Below are 18,621 nucleotides of genomic sequence, written 5' to 3' on the forward strand. Positions count from 1 at the left end.
TTCCCTGGGCAGTTTTGCTTTTAGCTGTGTGTACACCGTCCTGTTCTAAACCGTATCAGTCAGCTGATTTAATGGCATTGTGGAAGTAGTCCTCTCTCTTTTGCTGCTCTACAACATGCCGAGGGGTCTTAAGAAATTCATCATAAGAAAAACCTTCTGTGAATTGTTCTAAAGGCAGTGAAATTGGTACCTACAGTGATTGTAGCGGTTTCTAGTACAGCTATTATGACACTAAGCAAGACTGCAACACTTCTTAAACTGAAATAGTTCAGCTACTACATGCAGCCTAGAAACAGATTTCTGTTGTCTGATAAACTGACGGTTTAGTATATGAAATATAACCAGTTTTTCCATTAAATATATTTTGACAGATTAGATCTCTGACAATGAAGCCTTTTACTGCATATCCTTCTGGGTTTATCGTATTCCTGTTTGCCTTGCTGCAGAGGAGCCATGGGCAATGCAAAGAAGCAGCTAAAAAATCAGAGATGAATCTTGGTGTAAAATATGATCTTCCTAACTTCATTGCAGACACACCAATTCAGAATGTAGTTTTATACAAGCATCATATTTATATTGGAGCAGTCAATAAGATTTACGTACTAAACGAAACTCTCCAGAACATTTCTGTGTACAAGACTGGGCCTGTTTTGGAGAACCCTGACTGTGCACCATGTGAAGACTGCCGAGATAAAGCCAATTTATCTAACAGCATATGGAAGGATAACGTCAACATGGCACTGCTTTTAGAAACTTATTATGATGATCAACTCATTAGCTGTGGTAGTGTGTCCGGAGGCATCTGCCACCGTCACATCATTCACCCTGACAACCCTGCTGACATTGAAAGCGAGGTGCACTGCATGTACTCACCCCAGGCAGATGGAGAAGCAGATAACTGTCCTGATTGTGTTGTTAGCACTTTAGGAACCAAAGTTTTGGTGACTGAAAAGGACAGGTTTGTCAACTTTTTTGTTGGAAATACTGTGACATCTACATTTCAACCTCCCCATGTGCTGCATTCAGTATCGGTTAGAAGATTAAAAGAAACGCAGGACGGTTTTGAGTTTCTCACAGATCAGTCTTATATAGATATCCTCCCTCAGTTCCGTGACTCGTATCCTATTAGGTATGTCCATGCCTTTGAAAATGATCACTTTGTCTATTTTTTGACTGTACAGAGAGAAACTCTTGACTCACAATCTTTTCACACTAGAATTATCCGCTTCTGCACTTTAGACTCAGAGATGCGTTCCTACATGGAAATGCCTCTTGAGTGCATTTTTACTGAAAAGCGAAGGAAGAGGTCCATCCGAAAGGAGGTATTCAACATTTTGCAAGCTGCCTACGTAAGCAAGCCTGGTGCAGCTCTAGCACACGAAATGGGCCTTGGGCTCAACGATGATATCCTCTATGGTGTTTTTGCACAAAGCAAACCAGACTCTTCTGAACCAACCAACCGATCTGCTGTCTGCGCCGTCTCTGTGCGAACCATCAATGAGTTCTTCAACAAGATTGTTGACAAGCAGAACATGAAATGCCTCCAACACTTTTATGGGAAAGAGAGCAAATACTGCTTGAACAGGGTAAGTGATAATTTATTTGTTACATTTTGGGACTTTTGTTCTCTCTTTGCCTATTCCATTGCCAAGTATCCATCCCTTCAGTTTCAGTTACAAAATGTAAGTCCCTGATCATTGCAGATTGCTTAGCATTGCTGTTGATTATCCCTAAAAGGATTAGTTCCTGTAAATTGAGTATAAAAATTGCTGAGGTCCTATGGGGCTAAAAAACATAGGTTTTTGTTTGAGAAACTATGATACAGATAAATTTAGGTAGTTATTTAGGTAGTTATTTTTTTTAATATTTTAAAAAAGTATTACTAAGCATTCATATTTATGTGCACTGAAGAATCCCTGAAAAACATCTCTTTCTTAAAAGCATGTTAATGCTGAATCACTGCCCTTCTCAGAAGAAAATGAAAGAGCTGGTTTGGAATATGGCATGAAGAGCCAGATTGTAATGTAGTTACTCATGCTTGGTACAGAAACAGTTCAACTGACATCAGTTTTCTGCTAGAAAGTGTCAGTGAAATCTGTATCAGAATGAGGGTGGGAGGGTTGCATTTCTGTACACCATGACTTCAGGAGGTTGCTGCTCTCCAACCATATGAAATTCAGTAAGCAGAGGAAGCACAAAAATTTCCCCTTTCCCTTCTGGCCAGTGCCTGTGCTGGTTTTAGGTCTTGTAAAAGAAATACAGAATCTGGGAATTGGGTACTTAGAACAGTTACTTTGGAACATGGAACTTTCAATGATCTGCTTACAAAGCAGGCCCCTAAATATCCTACCTGGGGAACTTTCTGTTCTCCAAGACAAGAAATTTAGACCTTAAAGGTGGCACACTGTCTTCTACCAGAGAGCCAGAGCCTCTGTGGTGGGGCTCTGCTCAGCCAGTATGAGGCCTGTGTCAGGACAGATCAACAGCTCAACCTGCATTTAGAGGTGTTTGGTATGTGTCATATTCCATTGCTGGGACAGCTCAAAGTGAGAGTGGGAGCCACAGACCCTCTTCACCCCGAGTATCACCAGTGTCCCCTTCTGCACAGCTGCTCAGCACAGGGCATTGGGTTAGGATTTTGATGCAATGCCCTGGTTGGAGGTGAGAGTCTGTTTTGTCAAAGAGAAGAGCTGCTCCCCACTGCCAGAGGTGAGACAGGGCAGTCTGGGGAGAAGAACCCATTACAGAGACCCTGTGGCTTCTCCCCAGTAGCAGGAATGCACTCAGAGGGGGTCTGGAGTGGTCTGAGCATAACCACAGCAGCCTTGGCATGTGGGGATGAGTGCTTATAGCAGTCTCCAGGTGTTCAACACAGATACAGGTATTGCCAGTGGATGCTGATACAGCAGCCCCAACAGACATAGCATTTCATTCCCTTTTTTTGTGGGAGGGGGACAGGCAATTTGCAGAAACTAAAAACAAGTTAGAAAACATTCAGCACAGTACCTTATCTCTCTTCACTGTGTTATTGCTATCCTAATTTTTCATTTCAGGTAGTAATATTTTCTCTTTTTTTTTAATTTTTTTTTTTCACTTCATTTTTAACAAGAACCAGTGTTCTTCTCTGAAAGTATTTTATTCTATGTTCCTGGGGTATATGATTTGTGAATGACTGTCTTTAAACCTCGTGGCCTTTAACTTATCTCATTCTGCTCTTGCCTATACGCACATTTCATAAGGTGATCTCTTCAAAGCAAAGTGTACCATTAAAATATTGACAGTATAATTTGCCGCTTTTCACATGCTGGGAAGTACTTTTGTGTCTCAAAAGCTTTTCCAGAGTCTGCTGCTGCTTTGCATATCAGAATGAATGTCTTGCACTGCCGACATGTTTATTATAGTTGCCTGTTTTGAAGAAATGTCATCAGAGCTCTGATTTCTGCTGCATTAAATTGATAAAGGGAAAAATGTTTCTATGATTTCTTGTGATTCTTTTAAATGGCATAAAGACAGTCAGAAATCTTTGTCCTGATTGTTTGCTTAACACTGAAATATCAAGACTCTCAAGCTTTGCGGTACCATTTCCTTTGCCTTATTCCAGCGGGCTCATTAAGGCTCCAGTAGAAAGTGTTCTTTGAGGTTTTTCAGGTTTCAGCTAGCCAAAGAGATTGGCAAGAATTTGCCAACCATCTTTCGTACACCTGTTTTTCTCTGGTGTGTAAAGTAGACCTGAAGGGTTGGAATGTGGAGGAAGCGAAGGAGCAGGCAGAAGAAGGAAGGCATGTCATTTCTTATGCTTGGCCCAAAAATGTCAAATCTGGTCTTTCCTGATCCTGCTGGAGATTAAATAATAATTAATAAAAAAAGATTCTCAAACATCCCAACTCTTCTTAGGCCCTTCTTTGTACATTGTAAAAGTGTACATGAGGGCATAAAACATTTTCCCCCTTTTTGTAAGTCACCTTCAACTTAAAAGAAAGCTTTTATAAAATCTGAGAGTTTGTCACAGTTTATTGTTGCGAAGTTCAAAACTTGTTTTTTGTAATGTAGCCAAGATGATCTTTCTCTTTGATGTCAAGAGAATAAAACCACAGATCACTCATGCAAGTAAAAGTCACTGACCACTGCATAATTAAGTCATAGGACAGTGAAAACAGTCCAGCAGTGAATATGGTATACCACTAACTTCAATATTAAAAAGAAAAATGAGCCTCTAGCACTCTTTGCAAGGAAATGCTCTCTGATAATTTACAGTTAGAGTCTGATTGATGAAAGCTATTTCATGTTATCAAAAAAAGTCCCATAAGACAATTGTACATAATTTTGTTTGACTTCAGGTAGTCCATCTTTTTAAGTGGCTGTCCCTCAGGACTGTTTCGTCTGAGGCTTCTGAAGGTAGAATTAGATCAAAATAAACCTGAATGACAAATCCAAAACACTTCCTCAAATTTTTCTTCTCAGATTTAAAGCAAAAATAAGAAAAACTTCCACTCATCTTGATGTATTAGGCAAAATTTGTTCTGTTTTGGCCTTGTTTTCTAAAGGAATGAAGTTTATATGGTCATGCTATTTTAGGTCTGTCTTTCTGTTAGTTGTCCTTACAGCCTCAGCAATAAGAAATCTTAAAAATGTGAATTCAGGTGTGAATCCAGAGACAGGTCCCATATAAGCTCAGGCTATGGAAACTGATGAAATTTTAGGATTACCTTTCTAAACATCAGAAGGAGTCACAAGGAAGGTATTGCCCACCCATGGGAATAGTCTCCACCAGAGCTTAGTTGAAGAACAAAGTCAACCAACCACAAGATATAAATCCTGACAAAACTGTGCTTCACTTACTCCAGTGCTCATGGAAAACTTCATAAAATCAAAATAAAACATTTCCAGTTGTGTTTAAGTGTAATACATATTAAGCCAAAATCTGGGCTCACTGAATTCAGGGTTAGGAAAAGTGAATCCGATGGAGCATCTGATTGATGTCGGACGTACTTCAGCAGAGCTGTGACCAGTTAGTACTGCCTAATAATTTCCTTCAGGGAAGAGCTGGCTAACTCTTAAATGACAGCAAGATGGAAACAGAACTGGCTTTGAATTAAAAGAAAAATTGGGAGTAATAGTAAGGAGGTTTTATTGCTTGAGTCAGGACAAAGATATCTGAGAGCTAGCTGCTGTGGGGGGTTTTGAATCACTGTTCAGGAATCTCCCACTACAAAGAGAAAACTGGATGTAGTCTTGAAGCAAAGTTTATTTGGTCAGTTAGTCATTATCAGCCCCAGTGTGGTATCCTCAAAGCAGAGGTGTGCTTAGATGAGGAAAGGAATGCTTCTTACTTCATTTGCAGACATAGTTCAGTAGTGTGCATCTTTACCATGTATTAAATGGGATTTTTCAAGTGAGGAAGATGAGTTGATTTTAGCTTTGGCAATCTCAACTATACATTTCAGTTGTCATTAGACAGATCAGGATCTTACAGGCTTTTTTTTGTCTTTTCTGCATCTCTTATATGATAAACAATTGTAAGCCAGATTACCTGACTTTAATCATTATGGACTTACATGATAAAACACCTCTAATGATGAAGTCCAAATTCAGCTCTGTAAAGATCTTATGTCTTTGTTTTTTCTACAGGTAAGTTCAGGTGAAGGCCTAAAATACTTAGCTCTTAAAGGAAAAGAGAAGTCACAGACAGGCTTTTGCCGCCATGCTCCCAGAAAGTGTCATAAAGCAAGACAAACTGGCCACAATTCCTGTTAAATGAAAGTCACAAACAGTTGGAAAACACGAAAGGAAAACAGAAGATCACCAAAACAAAAAAATAAAGGGAGGGTAAAATAAACACATGGTGATGCTTCTTTATTACAATTACACACATGACAGATGAGTAAAATTAGGTTATGCTTATATTGTAATGGAAGAAAATAATTGCTGCCTTCTATCAGGAAACCGCAAAGGCACTTATTGATCTATCATCTTAAGGCTTTGTCTAAGAATATTTAATAAAATAAACAGAGACACATAACTCTTTTGAGGCCCTGTAACTATAATATTCCACACCATTTGGCATAAAATTTTGTCAGTTTTAAAAATAGCAGCACATATCTCTGATTAAAATGGGTTGTTGTAAATTACTTAGGTAGTCTCACAGCATGGAGATGTTTTTATATTGCAAGTAGAATGTGACTGAATATTTTCCCTAAAAGTCAGATACCAGAATCCATTAGATTTGTCAGGTCCTTTATTCCTCTGGAAATGCTATATCAGATGGCATACAGCACTCTGCCTGGGCATGAAATCTGTTCCCATTTGTATGCAAGCTCCTCTGTGGGGTTCTGACATCTCAGAACAATAAATGAGGAGGGCAGAATGATGGGCAGAGTGCACTGGCACCCTTTAAGACATGCTAAACCCTAGTAACAAGGGGATAGGCTGCATCCTGTTCTGCTCTCACTGCATGTCTGCTGTGAGTCCTGGCAGTACTGAGGGTCTCTGCTGTGCCTGCACCCAGTGGAGGGCAGGCAGGGTGTTCTCACCAGCCAGCTCCCCTCCACCTTTAAGTACATGGCCACCTACCCATATGGCCATGGAAAACCTGACTGGGGCAAACAGCCAGGCATAAGGGATTGCAGGGAGAGTCTGGTCTCCAGTTGAACTGCATGGGAGAGACACAAATATGAGTGTGTAGGGGTGAGGTATGAGCATGGCTGTGGTGCTGGGTAAGGTTATCTCAGGCTGAATCAGATTTAGCAAACACTTGGCTACAGAGGTAATGGCTGATCCATCTCTGGGACTGACCACATGGACACCCACATGAGGGACAGGATAAGGAAAAAGGCAGGTCAGGGATTTCTTTCAGAAAGTACCAGACCACCCTGAGTGGTAGGTACCTGTGCAGACTCTTCCAAGCCCCAGGAGCTGTGGAGTTTGGGGGCTAACCTCTCAGTCACCAATGGCTGCAAAAACTACAGTTTTCCTTCTCCTGGTGTCCAGTTAGTGACCTGTCTTTCCTTGCTTCACCATGCTGCATGGCGTTTTATCATCTTCTTGATGAAAGCTGGATTTCTCTGTGAAAAAGTAGTATCCATTAAACTGCCATTTTCTGCAAAGGGCATAGCTTTATCAGCCAGAGTTACTAATAATGTTCCATTTCCAGACTTTTTAATCAAATTGTTCCACTGAAGGCAGGTTTCCCTATTGGTTATTAGTGTGGAAAAGTGACTCTGCTGCTTTCCTCTGGAATTGCAGAAATCATTTCAGGCAGAAAGTAATTTTAATTTTGTTAAAATTAATATCTGGTCACGTGGTTTTTATGTCTCAGTTTCTGAAGGCCCTTAAATAAATCTAAAGACTAGAACTGGACAAAGTATAATTTTCTTAGCCTATGTAGCTTTGCAAATTAGAAAAATTCTACAGCCTCACAAAAAGAGATGTCCAAAATGTATACTAGTAGTTATATAATACTAAGGACACTACCTGAAGATGTATAATATACAGATTTGAGCCTCTTTTCCTGGGTTCAGACCGAATTCTAAGACTCCTTAATCCCAGATTAAGTTCACTTCAAAGCTGCTGATGACTATTCTGCAATGGGACCATCTCAGCCCCTTCTGAAAGATCTGCTTGGATTTCTTTAAGCACATTTCCAAGTTCCAGAGAAAGAGAAGCTGATTATGCAGTGCGCTGTGTGCAGATCTAAGTCCTGGATTCATCCCACCCGGCTTTGGCAGGTGGTTGACACATCTAAGCAAGCAATGAATTTTCCTCGTGTTCTGCTGCCAAACAATGAAGAGACACATAAGTCCTGACAAAGCAGACATCTGCCTTTCAGCTCACTCAGCACCCACCTTGCCTCAGCAGTTTTCTACTTACTCTACTTATTGTGACTCAGGACCACATCTGGCCATCATTATTGCTCACTAAAGCAACAGTAGGTAATTACTATCCAGGAGAGAGCTGTGTTACTCAAACTTTCTAGGTGGCATGTGGGTTTCTGATCTCAGACAGCTTTTGCATGAGACTGGAATTACTCCTCATTTCCAAACATACAAGTAAAACCAGAATCAAATCCCACAGTAAATTAAAAAAAAAAAAAAAAATAATGCTGAGGCAGAAGATCCATGGCATAAATGGTTCAGAAACCAAGTGTAAGCCTCATGAAATTATTACTTGCACTGTCTACAGGGTATGTGAAAACAAAGAAATGCTATGATCTTGCAGGAAGTGATAACGACAGCTTAATTTTCTTAAGGCAGATGTCACCTGCTTTTATACGCAGCCTGTGGAAATTAGGGCAGATTGCATGATTTTCTTCTAGTTTCTTGAATTCTTTCTATCCCACACATGTCTTGCACCACTGTTTTGGCTAGACATGCAGTTGTTGTGCAATGTTTTGCTGGAATAAGGGTCTCCACACTCAGCATTATCTTTGGATAGCTGGTCTAGATGGAATTCCCAGCTTTTCTATTTTACACAGCTTTCATGTCAGTAAGGACTTCTATGAAAAATGCACCTAATAGACACTACAAATGTACAGCAAAACTGCTTTCATCAGCACAATCTCTCCAATGCATTACTTTATTTCTTAAAAAATGTGTAATTAGTCAACACCTCTTCTTTGATAATCTGTATACTGAGTTAAATGCTAAATTAATATAAAGGAAATCAGCAAAACACAAAGATTACTTAGGTCCATTTTGTCTGCTGAATCAATAGGATTTACTTAGTGCTAATGCACTAACCAGATTATGAAAACTAATGCAGTACTGTTCAATGACAAAAGCAAATAACTCTTTGAATGATCTTGACAAAAGAACATGAAATCATCTTAATTTGTATTAACTAATTACATTTAACATAGATGGTTTTTTACCTATTTCCTTAAGTGGAGCTTCAGTACAGTGATTTCCCCATCTCATTTTAGTAGTAGGTCATAGCAACAAGTATTAAGAGCTACTGAAATGATATTGTGTAAAATTTACACTGATGGAGTTATTTTAAAAAATTTACTCTGAGAAAGGAACATGCTTTCTCTGTATTCCATGTAAAAATCTTCGAATTGCCTTCAAATACATGAGGAGTATTGGAAGAGGGGAAAGGAAGAAGAGAGAAACATTTCTTTGTTTAAAACAAAAAGAGGAAGAAACTCTTTTACCTTTTAGAGTAAAGCTTCATTGCCTCAACAGAAGTTCTTAGAAACAGAGAACCCAGTCCCCTGTCCCAGACATGTTCTGTCCTGCATGAACACTGGACTGAGTTCACAGCGCCCACACACCCTCAAGGTGTTGTTCATCAGTCAAGAAGAAACCAGAATCACTGTGTCTCTGCTCCTATGGGAACTGTTTAGCACATGAATTGGTTTCCACTGGCAAAATTGTGCCCTTCAATATGATTAATTTTTCCCTTCCTTAGGATTACAAGAATCATAATTACCATGATGATGATCAAGTCATTCTCGTCCTCAGACAACTACCTGGCTTCACTGAATTATTTGGGCCAGAATTGCATTCTTGTGTTTTCAACAGAGAGAAGCAGTGATCAAATGCACTTCTCACCTGAAGATAAATAATGCAAACTACCCAGAAAATTAAGGTGTATCAAGAACAGCAAAGTTACATTGGCTGAAAATACATGGAAATATTTAGAGAGGAAAATATGATAAGGTTCTTCTGTGTTCCTCGTGGTTACTTTTCCTGTTTAGAATCTGTTGTACATGTAAATTCTTCACCATTATGTGTTTGATTCCAACAGGACCCACTCTGAAAACTGTAGTTTGATTATTCATCTTAATTCACTGACTTCCACAAAAGAAAAGACAAGGAACTTATACACTCTCATAGGTTTTAATGGTCTTGGTACCAATTTGTTATGTAGAATCACCTTTTCATTCAGAAACTCTACAATAGTTTCTTTGGAAAAAGATTTTTGCCATTTGCAGACATCTGGATCCAGGTCATTTAACAATAGCTTATTTCTCCCTACTCCATGTTATGCCACAGACCTCAAGGGTCTTTTCCAACCTAAGGGATTCTTCAGTTCTATGAAAGGAGAAATGTTGTTGGCTCTTGTAGGTGACCACTTCTCTTGAGGGAGAATCCCAGAGTTCCCAATAGCAGAAAAAAATGTTGATACTTAGAATTCTGATTCTTGACAGCCAGCAAGTTAAAAGTCATATAAACAAACCAGCAGGAAATAAAACTCATGCATATTCCTACTTTCATTGAGCTTTACATCATGACTGCACTATTTTATGATTGGCACTAGGAAATATTACCTAGTTACTTTCAGACCATTTCTCCAATTTGTCAAATTAAATTTTAATTTTAATGTTGTCCTCCAAGTGGCTCACAAGACAGTATGAAATGTTCTGCAGTGATTAAGTCATTGATCTCCAGTTTATTCAAGACATTAAACATAATATCAAGATATTATACATAATATCACTTTCTATATGAGCACTGCACTTAACTAAGAGCAGGTTTTGACTAGCTCTAGAAGAATGAGCCTGGAGGAATGTTTCTCCAATTTGCAGTCACTGCAAATTAGAGAAAAGCTCACAAAATATATTTGGATTTTTTTTTTTTTCATGTTTATAGTATTCAGACCAGAGACTAGACTTTTGGAACATTTTTCTGACACTGACCTAACCAGGTATTTTTCTGAGATTTTTCACAAGTTTTTGTAAGAATTCCTTCCCCGCTTTGCACTTTTGGCTTCAAATATGCAACTCTGTCTGAAATATTTTATTTTTATGCTTACTGAATATGACATATAAACCATCAGTTAACTGCAAAACAGTGACAGCTCCTGATAGCTCAGCTCAGTGATGTCTAGAGACATTTTTGGCATGTTTGTCTTCTGTGGACCAAATCAGTGGTAAATTGCAGAAAACCACAGCTTCCCTTATGAACAAATAAGATAACATTAACTATCTTCTATCCTTCTGGACACAGCTGTAAGGCAGGGCTTGCTCACACCTCACTGCATTCCAGCAGCACACCTGTGCCAGCTTAACAGGAACAAAGCCGTCTCTGTGAATCACAGGCACAATTGGCACCTCTTGTCCTACAAGAGAAGCAATGTAGCTGAACCCAGGCACTTACCCATGCTCTAATTGTCCATTTCAATAGTTGTGTGATTTCTCAGTGGAACTTGGCATGATATCCAGAGTGCATCGTCTGACATCAGTTATTTTTCCACATTGACAGCCAAATGGATAGTTATGTGTATACTGGGAGGGAGGGAGGGAGGAAGAGAGAACCAGACTTAAAAGTGTTAATTTAAAGCAGCATGTTTCACAAAGTTTTCCCTGTTATCAATCTTCCTTTAGTTTTCTAAGTAACCTTTTAATCTCTACATTTCTACTCAAAGATCAAAGGCTTCCCATTTCTTGAACAGCCAACCCTACATTATGGTTAATCCATGAAGTGCCAGGTTTTTTAAGAACCATATGTGTAACAATCTGCAGGTTCTTCAGTAGATAGACAAAATTATGGCATCTGTGAGGAAGGCTGAGCTGACTTTGTGACTAGCTGACTTTGGAGAATCTAAGAAAGTGTCAGGGTAAATAGGAAAATCTGACCACTTTTTCCGAAGAGCTTGAACAGGGTTTCATGAGGCAGCATGTTAAGATGTTTGAATTGTGCTGAAATGACTATGTAGGATGAAGTACTTTAAGTTTAGCACAGAAACATCTCTCTGCAAAGTCTTTGCTTATAGAAAAAAGCAGTTACAGGAAAGAGCAAAGATCCCATGTTGGGGGAGGGTAAAATCAGAAATCTGCCTTATTTCAAAAAGCATGAAAACTGTACATCTTTCTGCACTTGAACTATTCATACTCATTGTATGAGTAATCTGCACAGATGTTTCAGAAATACTTTTACACTGGGTAGGATATGAGTGCCACAGAGTACAGCTTTTCGCTTGTTTGATGGCCAAAACAAAGAAAAGCCAAACTTGCCCACTGATGATTTAACCCAGTCAAATACCGGGTTAAAAAAAATAAAGCGTGTTCAATGTTCCTAGTTCAAAGTATTAGTTCAATTCCTGCTGAAAAAAATACACTGTATATTAACAGTTAATAAGAAAACTAATACAGTAAAACCTTTAGTATGTGGATAACCAAACTGTTAAGTCACCACTGTACCACATCTAATTTAGAAGCCCTTTTTCTGTATCATTAAGACACTGCACAGAGATGTCAACTGCTCATTTGGTCTGATGTAGGCTTTCACCAAATGCTACAGTAAATTGACAGGGCACCTTCAGAAAAGCTGGCACCATTGCTGACTGCAACTCCTAGGGACCACAGAAAACCTCACTCACCAGTGCTGTTGCTGGGCTCAGCTCAGAAACATCACAATTCAACAGCAAAGGGCTGAGCTACTAGGTTGAACATTTCGTTGATAATATTTTCAATGCCTTGGGTTTCAGTCCAGAATTCACCAGTTAGGCCAACAAAAAATTCTTCATTCATTGCTTTCTTTTTCATACTTTGAGGAAAGACATCTAAATCTAGAGAAGAAGACGATAAAATTTTACTTCTACGTGCTCTTTAAGGGTATGATGCAGATCTATTTGACTTAGTAACTAGACTCTTGACTGTCTTGAAAAGGTTTCATTCAAGCTTCTTAAAAGATCTTTTTAAAACATGTTTTTAAAACATGTTTTGTGACAAAAAACAAATCAATTAAAAAAATAGGAGAAGTTAAGCTCACTACTGATTTCAAAAGAGGGAACCACCATAAGATCCTTTATAATCTTCCTAAATGCTTATTCATTAAGTATGTCACAGTGGGAACATGCTACATGACTTCCAAATTTGAAGTGGGTAAAGATAACTTAAGGGATTCCTGATTATTATCCTTATACATAATGTCCCCAAAACAAATTAGATAATATCAATAATAATGAAATTATCAGTTAATAGATTACTATTGAGTTGTTAGGAGGTTATATTCTTTTTCAGAGACAACTTAAAGTTCATTGTTCAAGACTTTTTCCAATGAAATTTAAAAACATGCAATCTCTATTCCTCAAATGAAAGAGAAAATCCTGTAAATGCAGCTATTATTTTAGTACATTCAAGACATCTAGAGATCAGATGAAATAGTGCATGAACCATAGATGATTAGTACAATAATCTGAGTAATTATCAAAATCTGTCTTTCCCTTAGTTTCATTTAAACACACAATCAGAAACCTATTTTTCCTAACTTATCTCCTGTTTCTTTCTCTGGCTTCTTCTCCACTTTAGTGTCTTATCTCTGAAAAAAGGTGGTGAAAATAGAGGGAGAAGAATATTGGAAATTGTTATTTTAATGTAAAAAATCACGTTGTTGTTAGAGAATCTTTTTTTTTAGGAAACTGTTTCAGAAGTAGGTGTGTCACTGGGCAGGCTCTGCGGTACAAGAATTCTCAGACTTTTGGAGGAGCAGCATTAAAGAAGTCACTATGAAAAAGGATACCTGATAAATGTGCTTATACACGTATCATCTAGTTAAATAAAGACCCTATGCCTTATTCCTGCAGACATGATTTTAAAAGTTAATAGAAACAATCCCATAACATTAAGAAGTTTTTGCCTTCCTCATGGAACATCATAACTGATGAAGCAATTAAGTTTGAAACATCTTAAAATACTTTTGGTCTAATGCATTTGTGCTAAATGACTTCATTCTGACAAAGATCTATTGCTACTCATAAAGACAGTACTCATCTGTACTTCATTTTCAAACAGGCTTTTTCAAGAAATGCTTCGTACTGCAGAGCACAAGATGATGAATATCGCTTAGAAGTTACGACTCCTCTGCAGAGGGTTGACTTGTTCATGGGCCAGTTCAACAGTGTCCTGTTGACTTCGATATCCGTCTTCACCAAAGGGAACCTTACCATTGCTAACCTGGGAACTTCAGAGGGCCGCTTCATGCAGGTAAATATTACCATATTACTACAGTAATTTCACCATAAAAAGCCATACTAGTGTTTAGCAGGATGGTGAAATGGCAGGAGAATTATTACCTCAGTTTAAAAGGGCGTTAGAAAATTGAAATTACCAAATAAAATACAGCTTCTGGAATATAAGTAAAGTGTCTAGTAGAACATTCAGTATTTTAAGTGTTTACCTGGAGTTTGTGGTTTGAAACAGTGGTTGAGGCAAATTCTACCATGATCTCCAGCTGTCTTAGTTCACAGAACAGTTCTGGTCCATATAAACAAGAGTTCTTTCAGAGAAGACTAAACTGAAATTATGGTCTTGTATAGACATCAGATATGCCTCAACTCCAGCTGGGGCAGAAAGGTCTAAAACAGTGACTGATTATTTAAACAGCTTCAAAAATACACTTCATATGTATCTACACTCTAGAGGATCAGATTAAATCTATTCAATGTAAAATGCCAAGACAGTTTATAATGTAGAAGCAGGAGCCTCAGCATTAGTTGTTTCTCTATACTGATCCACTCCTCTGGCACCAAATTCCTTGCTAGTGTACCCATAGCTTATGATTCAAAGCTGTAGAATTGAGATTAGCTCCTTCTCCACCTACATTCAAGTTTCTCTGAATGTGTATTAGATTTTCAGGCTCCTGCTCACTCCTATCTCACTCTGTTCTTTTGGATTACTGTTCTTCCTGTCCTAAAACAAGTTTTTCTTAAAAAAGTGATAAGTCACCCTCCTGAGTAGTCTATCTCCCTCCATTAAGTACATAACTAATCTAGACAGGTAGATTATACTACATGACTTCTTTGTAGGTGACTAATTAAATAGATATAACACATACAAGCAGCAGTCTTTTAAAATCTTGGCAGTCAAAATCAAACACCAGAAGACAAAGACAATATACTTTGAGTTCACCGAACTTACTTCAAGCACTATCATCCTGTAGTAACTTCTTTGGAGAACTTGGCTCCTCCAGGTGCCAGAGGTCAGCCTGGATGTGCATCTCAGCCTGGATCCTTCTTGTACCCAAGGAGCTGTGTTATTTCAATTTACCAGTACTATTTGTCTTTTAGGAAACTCCCTGAAATATCAACAGCCTTCCAGCCTTCTTGCTCTGTAGGCTATAGAGAGTCATCAAGGTTAATGAGAAGACCATTGGTTGCTGTGCCATTCCAGTTTTCCCATTTCCCATAAGCTTCCATTAGAAAATAGTTGGGCATGTGTATCCTTTAATAGAACTAAACCTTTCCTTTCTTCTCTCCCTTCCCTTCATTTTCTTGCTACATGCAGTGCATAGGGTTATATATTGTTCTCAGTATATGCACCCTGTCTGGATAAAGGGAATCCTATGCCTCCAGTCTTCTGCTCAGACTGGACACAGAACCAGCTGCATAATACAAATTCTGTAATGTTTCTACAGGCAAAGAGTTCAAAGTGATTTGCCACAAAGGACAGATGAAAAAGTAGAGAAAATCATGTTTCACTTCCCTCCCCCCTCCCCACCGCCAAAAAAAATTAACAAAACTTTCAATGGCGACCTTGCCAGTTTTATCTTAATTTCCCATGATGACCTTTGTAAATTTAAGCTGCAGTTCGTCTTCTGTGCACAAAAGGCAAATGCTAAGAGCTACACACTGAGCATGGGCCCAAACTGCACTCTGTTCTTGGAAGCAGATAGTGATTCACACAGCGAAATGAGCAATTTGTTTAACCTTTCTGAACTAATTTCCTTATCTACAAAATACAATTAATAACAACTACTCTCTTACTCCCAGCATTACTTCTGGGCTGTCACAAAGCTTTTAGGAAGGTTTGGTAGAAAGCACAAGGGAGCATTATTTTTATTTATAATGTTCTTTAAATTATTCATTCAAATACTGCAGCACACACTTCATTCAGATGTTTGCCCAACTCAAGGAACAATTAAATATTTCCAGAATACATTTCCCATTCCAGGTTCAGTTACAGATCAAAAGAAAAGGCTATTGTGTAAACTGCACATGGCCATTAGCAGAAATATTCTCATCATTGAATCAGACTGGCTTCAGCTACAGGGGGAAGTCAGCATTGGGCTCATATTGTACTAAATCAGAGCTCTTTCTTTGAGGGTTGGGTGCAGCTAGCAGGAGAATAAGCATACTGACTACCTTTAATGATACTACCTCCAAATAAAAGGTTAATTTTATTTGTTTTGTCTTTAAATGATTTTGGAAGGGATACCAGATCTGTAGGATACAGAAGACACTGATTTTTTTCAGATTTTAATGTCCTCTTACTTTTTTTTGTTCTCTAATAGTGATCTAGGAGTTCTTTCAAGCATGTTCATTAGGAAATGCCCAACTAAAGTAGATTTGTAGTGTTTCTATGGAAATATAGCTATTAACAGCAATGAGATTTAGATCATTAAAAATTAAGCTATTATATGACCATTACTGAAGTAAAATGGGTAAAAAAATCAGGATAATCTAACAATGGCTTAATTCATCAAAAAGATATCCCCAAAGACTTACACATATTTTTAGCAAAGAAATGTAATGTTCTTTTTTGTTTCATTCACAAATCTGTTGGAATATATCACAAAGAATCCTCAGCTCTTCACTTATGCATCTCACTTTTGCACAGTCATTTGCACTGATTTTTTTAGGTCTTTGTACAACCAAATACTGAATTTTCCTGTGCAATCTCCTTGTAACTTGTAGCTATTAAAGCTGACTTCAGACACAGGCATGCTTTCAGAGAAAATTAGTTACAAAATTCTACCTATCAGGGAACCTGTTTTAAAACTGGTTGTAATGTGTTAATATTTTGAGAACATACTATCATGCCAAGTATATTTAAAAGCAAAAGAAAAAAATACGTATAGCTTTTTATATTTAGAAAATCAGTTCAGCCCTTCAAGAGCACCCAGTTCATCTTGTATCTTCTTTGAAATACCAAACCTTAATGTATTTAGACAATTTGGTTTCTGATATAAATTTCGGTACTAGCAGCCATCCATGAGATTAAAAGCAGTAGTAATACAGTAGCTCTGTCTTTGACAACAGCACCCTGAAGTGTCCAGGTATGCATCAATTTGGTGAAAGTAATGCACATTTGAATCACATTTTTTCTATATTAATTTAGGGTTTCTTTTAGTTGTTATGAAACACTTTGTGGGGGGAGCAGGGGGGTACTTTTGAAAATTTAGTGATCTTGCATTTAAACTGAGTTGAAGCTCCGAGCCTGCGCTGTGGAAGCCAATAGGTGCAGCAGCAAGCTATTGAACCTGAGAGAAATTTATTTGAAAATGTTTCTCATATATGCCCATTATACTTGCTTATACTTGATCAGCAGCCAACCACTTGTGTCTGTCTTTTTTTTCTTTCCTCTTTCCTGTCATCTTTCCATCTCCTTTTGTTTTTCTTCTACTCATCACTTTCTACCTTTCTGCATTCCTCTTGTCTCCAACTCTATCTCCATCTATTTTTATCTCTTTATCTCATGGCTATAGCACAGCATTGCTGCAAAATTCAACAGAATTAAGATGTATGTTTTTCCTTCTGTAGGTGATGGCTACCAGATTCTGGGGTTTTGATGTATTTACGGATTTATCACAATCAGTAGTTCCTAACTTTACAAGTGATTCCCCCAAAGCTTACAGCATTACCCATCAGAATTGCTAATAAGCCAAGTCAGAACATAGCCCACATTTTACTTACTTAAAAAAAGCTTTCTAAAGAACCAGTAATAATCAGAATGCAAAAGCAGGTATGTTTTATCCAACCAAGGAATACTTACCTGTTGTTGTCTGCTTTTAGTTTGATAGAATAGAATTATTCACTTGAACAGCTTTGGAAAGCACTAATACTGGAAAGTAAATATAGCCTCTTTCACTAAATGTTTATTTTTTTTCAGCCAAAATCTGGAACTAAAATAAAATCAATCTGGATGGTCCAAATTCAGAAGATGCATGTGTTCTTCTAAGGAGGATAATTAGGGCCACGAGGCGAATTCCAGATCTCTCCTGAAAAGTACTGCAGCCCATTCACATACTGAGCATGTTTTGGCTGCCTCAGAAATGTCAAATCTGTATTTGACCATGAATAGATTGGAGTTTGTAGTTTACTAAGTATTGTGGAGTTTCTGTTACAAAACAGACCAGTAATAATTTTTCTAAGACAGCTGACATGCATGAGACAGAAAAGAAAAATGGTTTTACTTCCTTCCTAAGCTGGAGCCTGACAACAAACTTTTTTTTTTTTCCCTTCTCTTTTTTTTTTTCTCTGCTGAGAAGTTGCAGCTGTTGCAGCCTTTCTTATTGTGCTTGTTTTCAGACTGTGACTGGGAACACAGACTGTAACTACAGCTGTTGGGTGCAAAGTGAATCAGGTATTTCACAGTGGTTATTTGATTAGAAAACAGCACCCAGTCACACTGCTATAGTTGAGGGAATCAGATTTTCAGCTGGTGTAAAACAGTCTTATTCTGCTCAAACCAAGCTACTCTGAGAATACAGAGTATTCACAACTCTCTTCACAACTGGAAAAAGACACTTATATTACCAGCCAGTATTTTGGGAAATTATAGTTTGTGAAAAACTATAATTTTGTGAAAAAAAAAACCACTCCATGATATATTGAGATAAAATATCTTTTTTTGCTTTTAAGGCGTTTTGGGTTTTTCCTACCTAAAACTGGCATTATTTCAGA

At 38.0% G+C, this 18,621-nt stretch overlaps 1 protein-coding gene across 2 annotated transcripts in view; it reads left to right on the top strand.

The window, feature by feature from the left end:
- The first annotated feature begins 381 nt into the window (after positions 1-381).
- Positions 382-18,621, top strand: part of MET (MET proto-oncogene, receptor tyrosine kinase) — a 69,339-nt gene continuing 51,099 nt past the window's right edge. For both annotated transcript variants that reach the window (XM_053977273.1, XM_053977274.1), the window contains exons 1-2: positions 382-1,586; positions 13,733-13,924. In XM_053977273.1, coding sequence (XP_053833248.1) covers positions 387-1,586; positions 13,733-13,924 — 1,392 coding nt within the window. In that variant the 5' untranslated portion in view covers positions 382-386. The remainder of the gene's footprint in view (positions 1,587-13,732; positions 13,925-18,621) is intronic.

Source organism: Vidua macroura, chromosome 5, assembly GCF_024509145.1.
Source record: "Vidua macroura isolate BioBank_ID:100142 chromosome 5, ASM2450914v1, whole genome shotgun sequence".
NCBI lineage: Eukaryota > Metazoa > Chordata > Aves > Passeriformes > Viduidae > Vidua > Vidua macroura.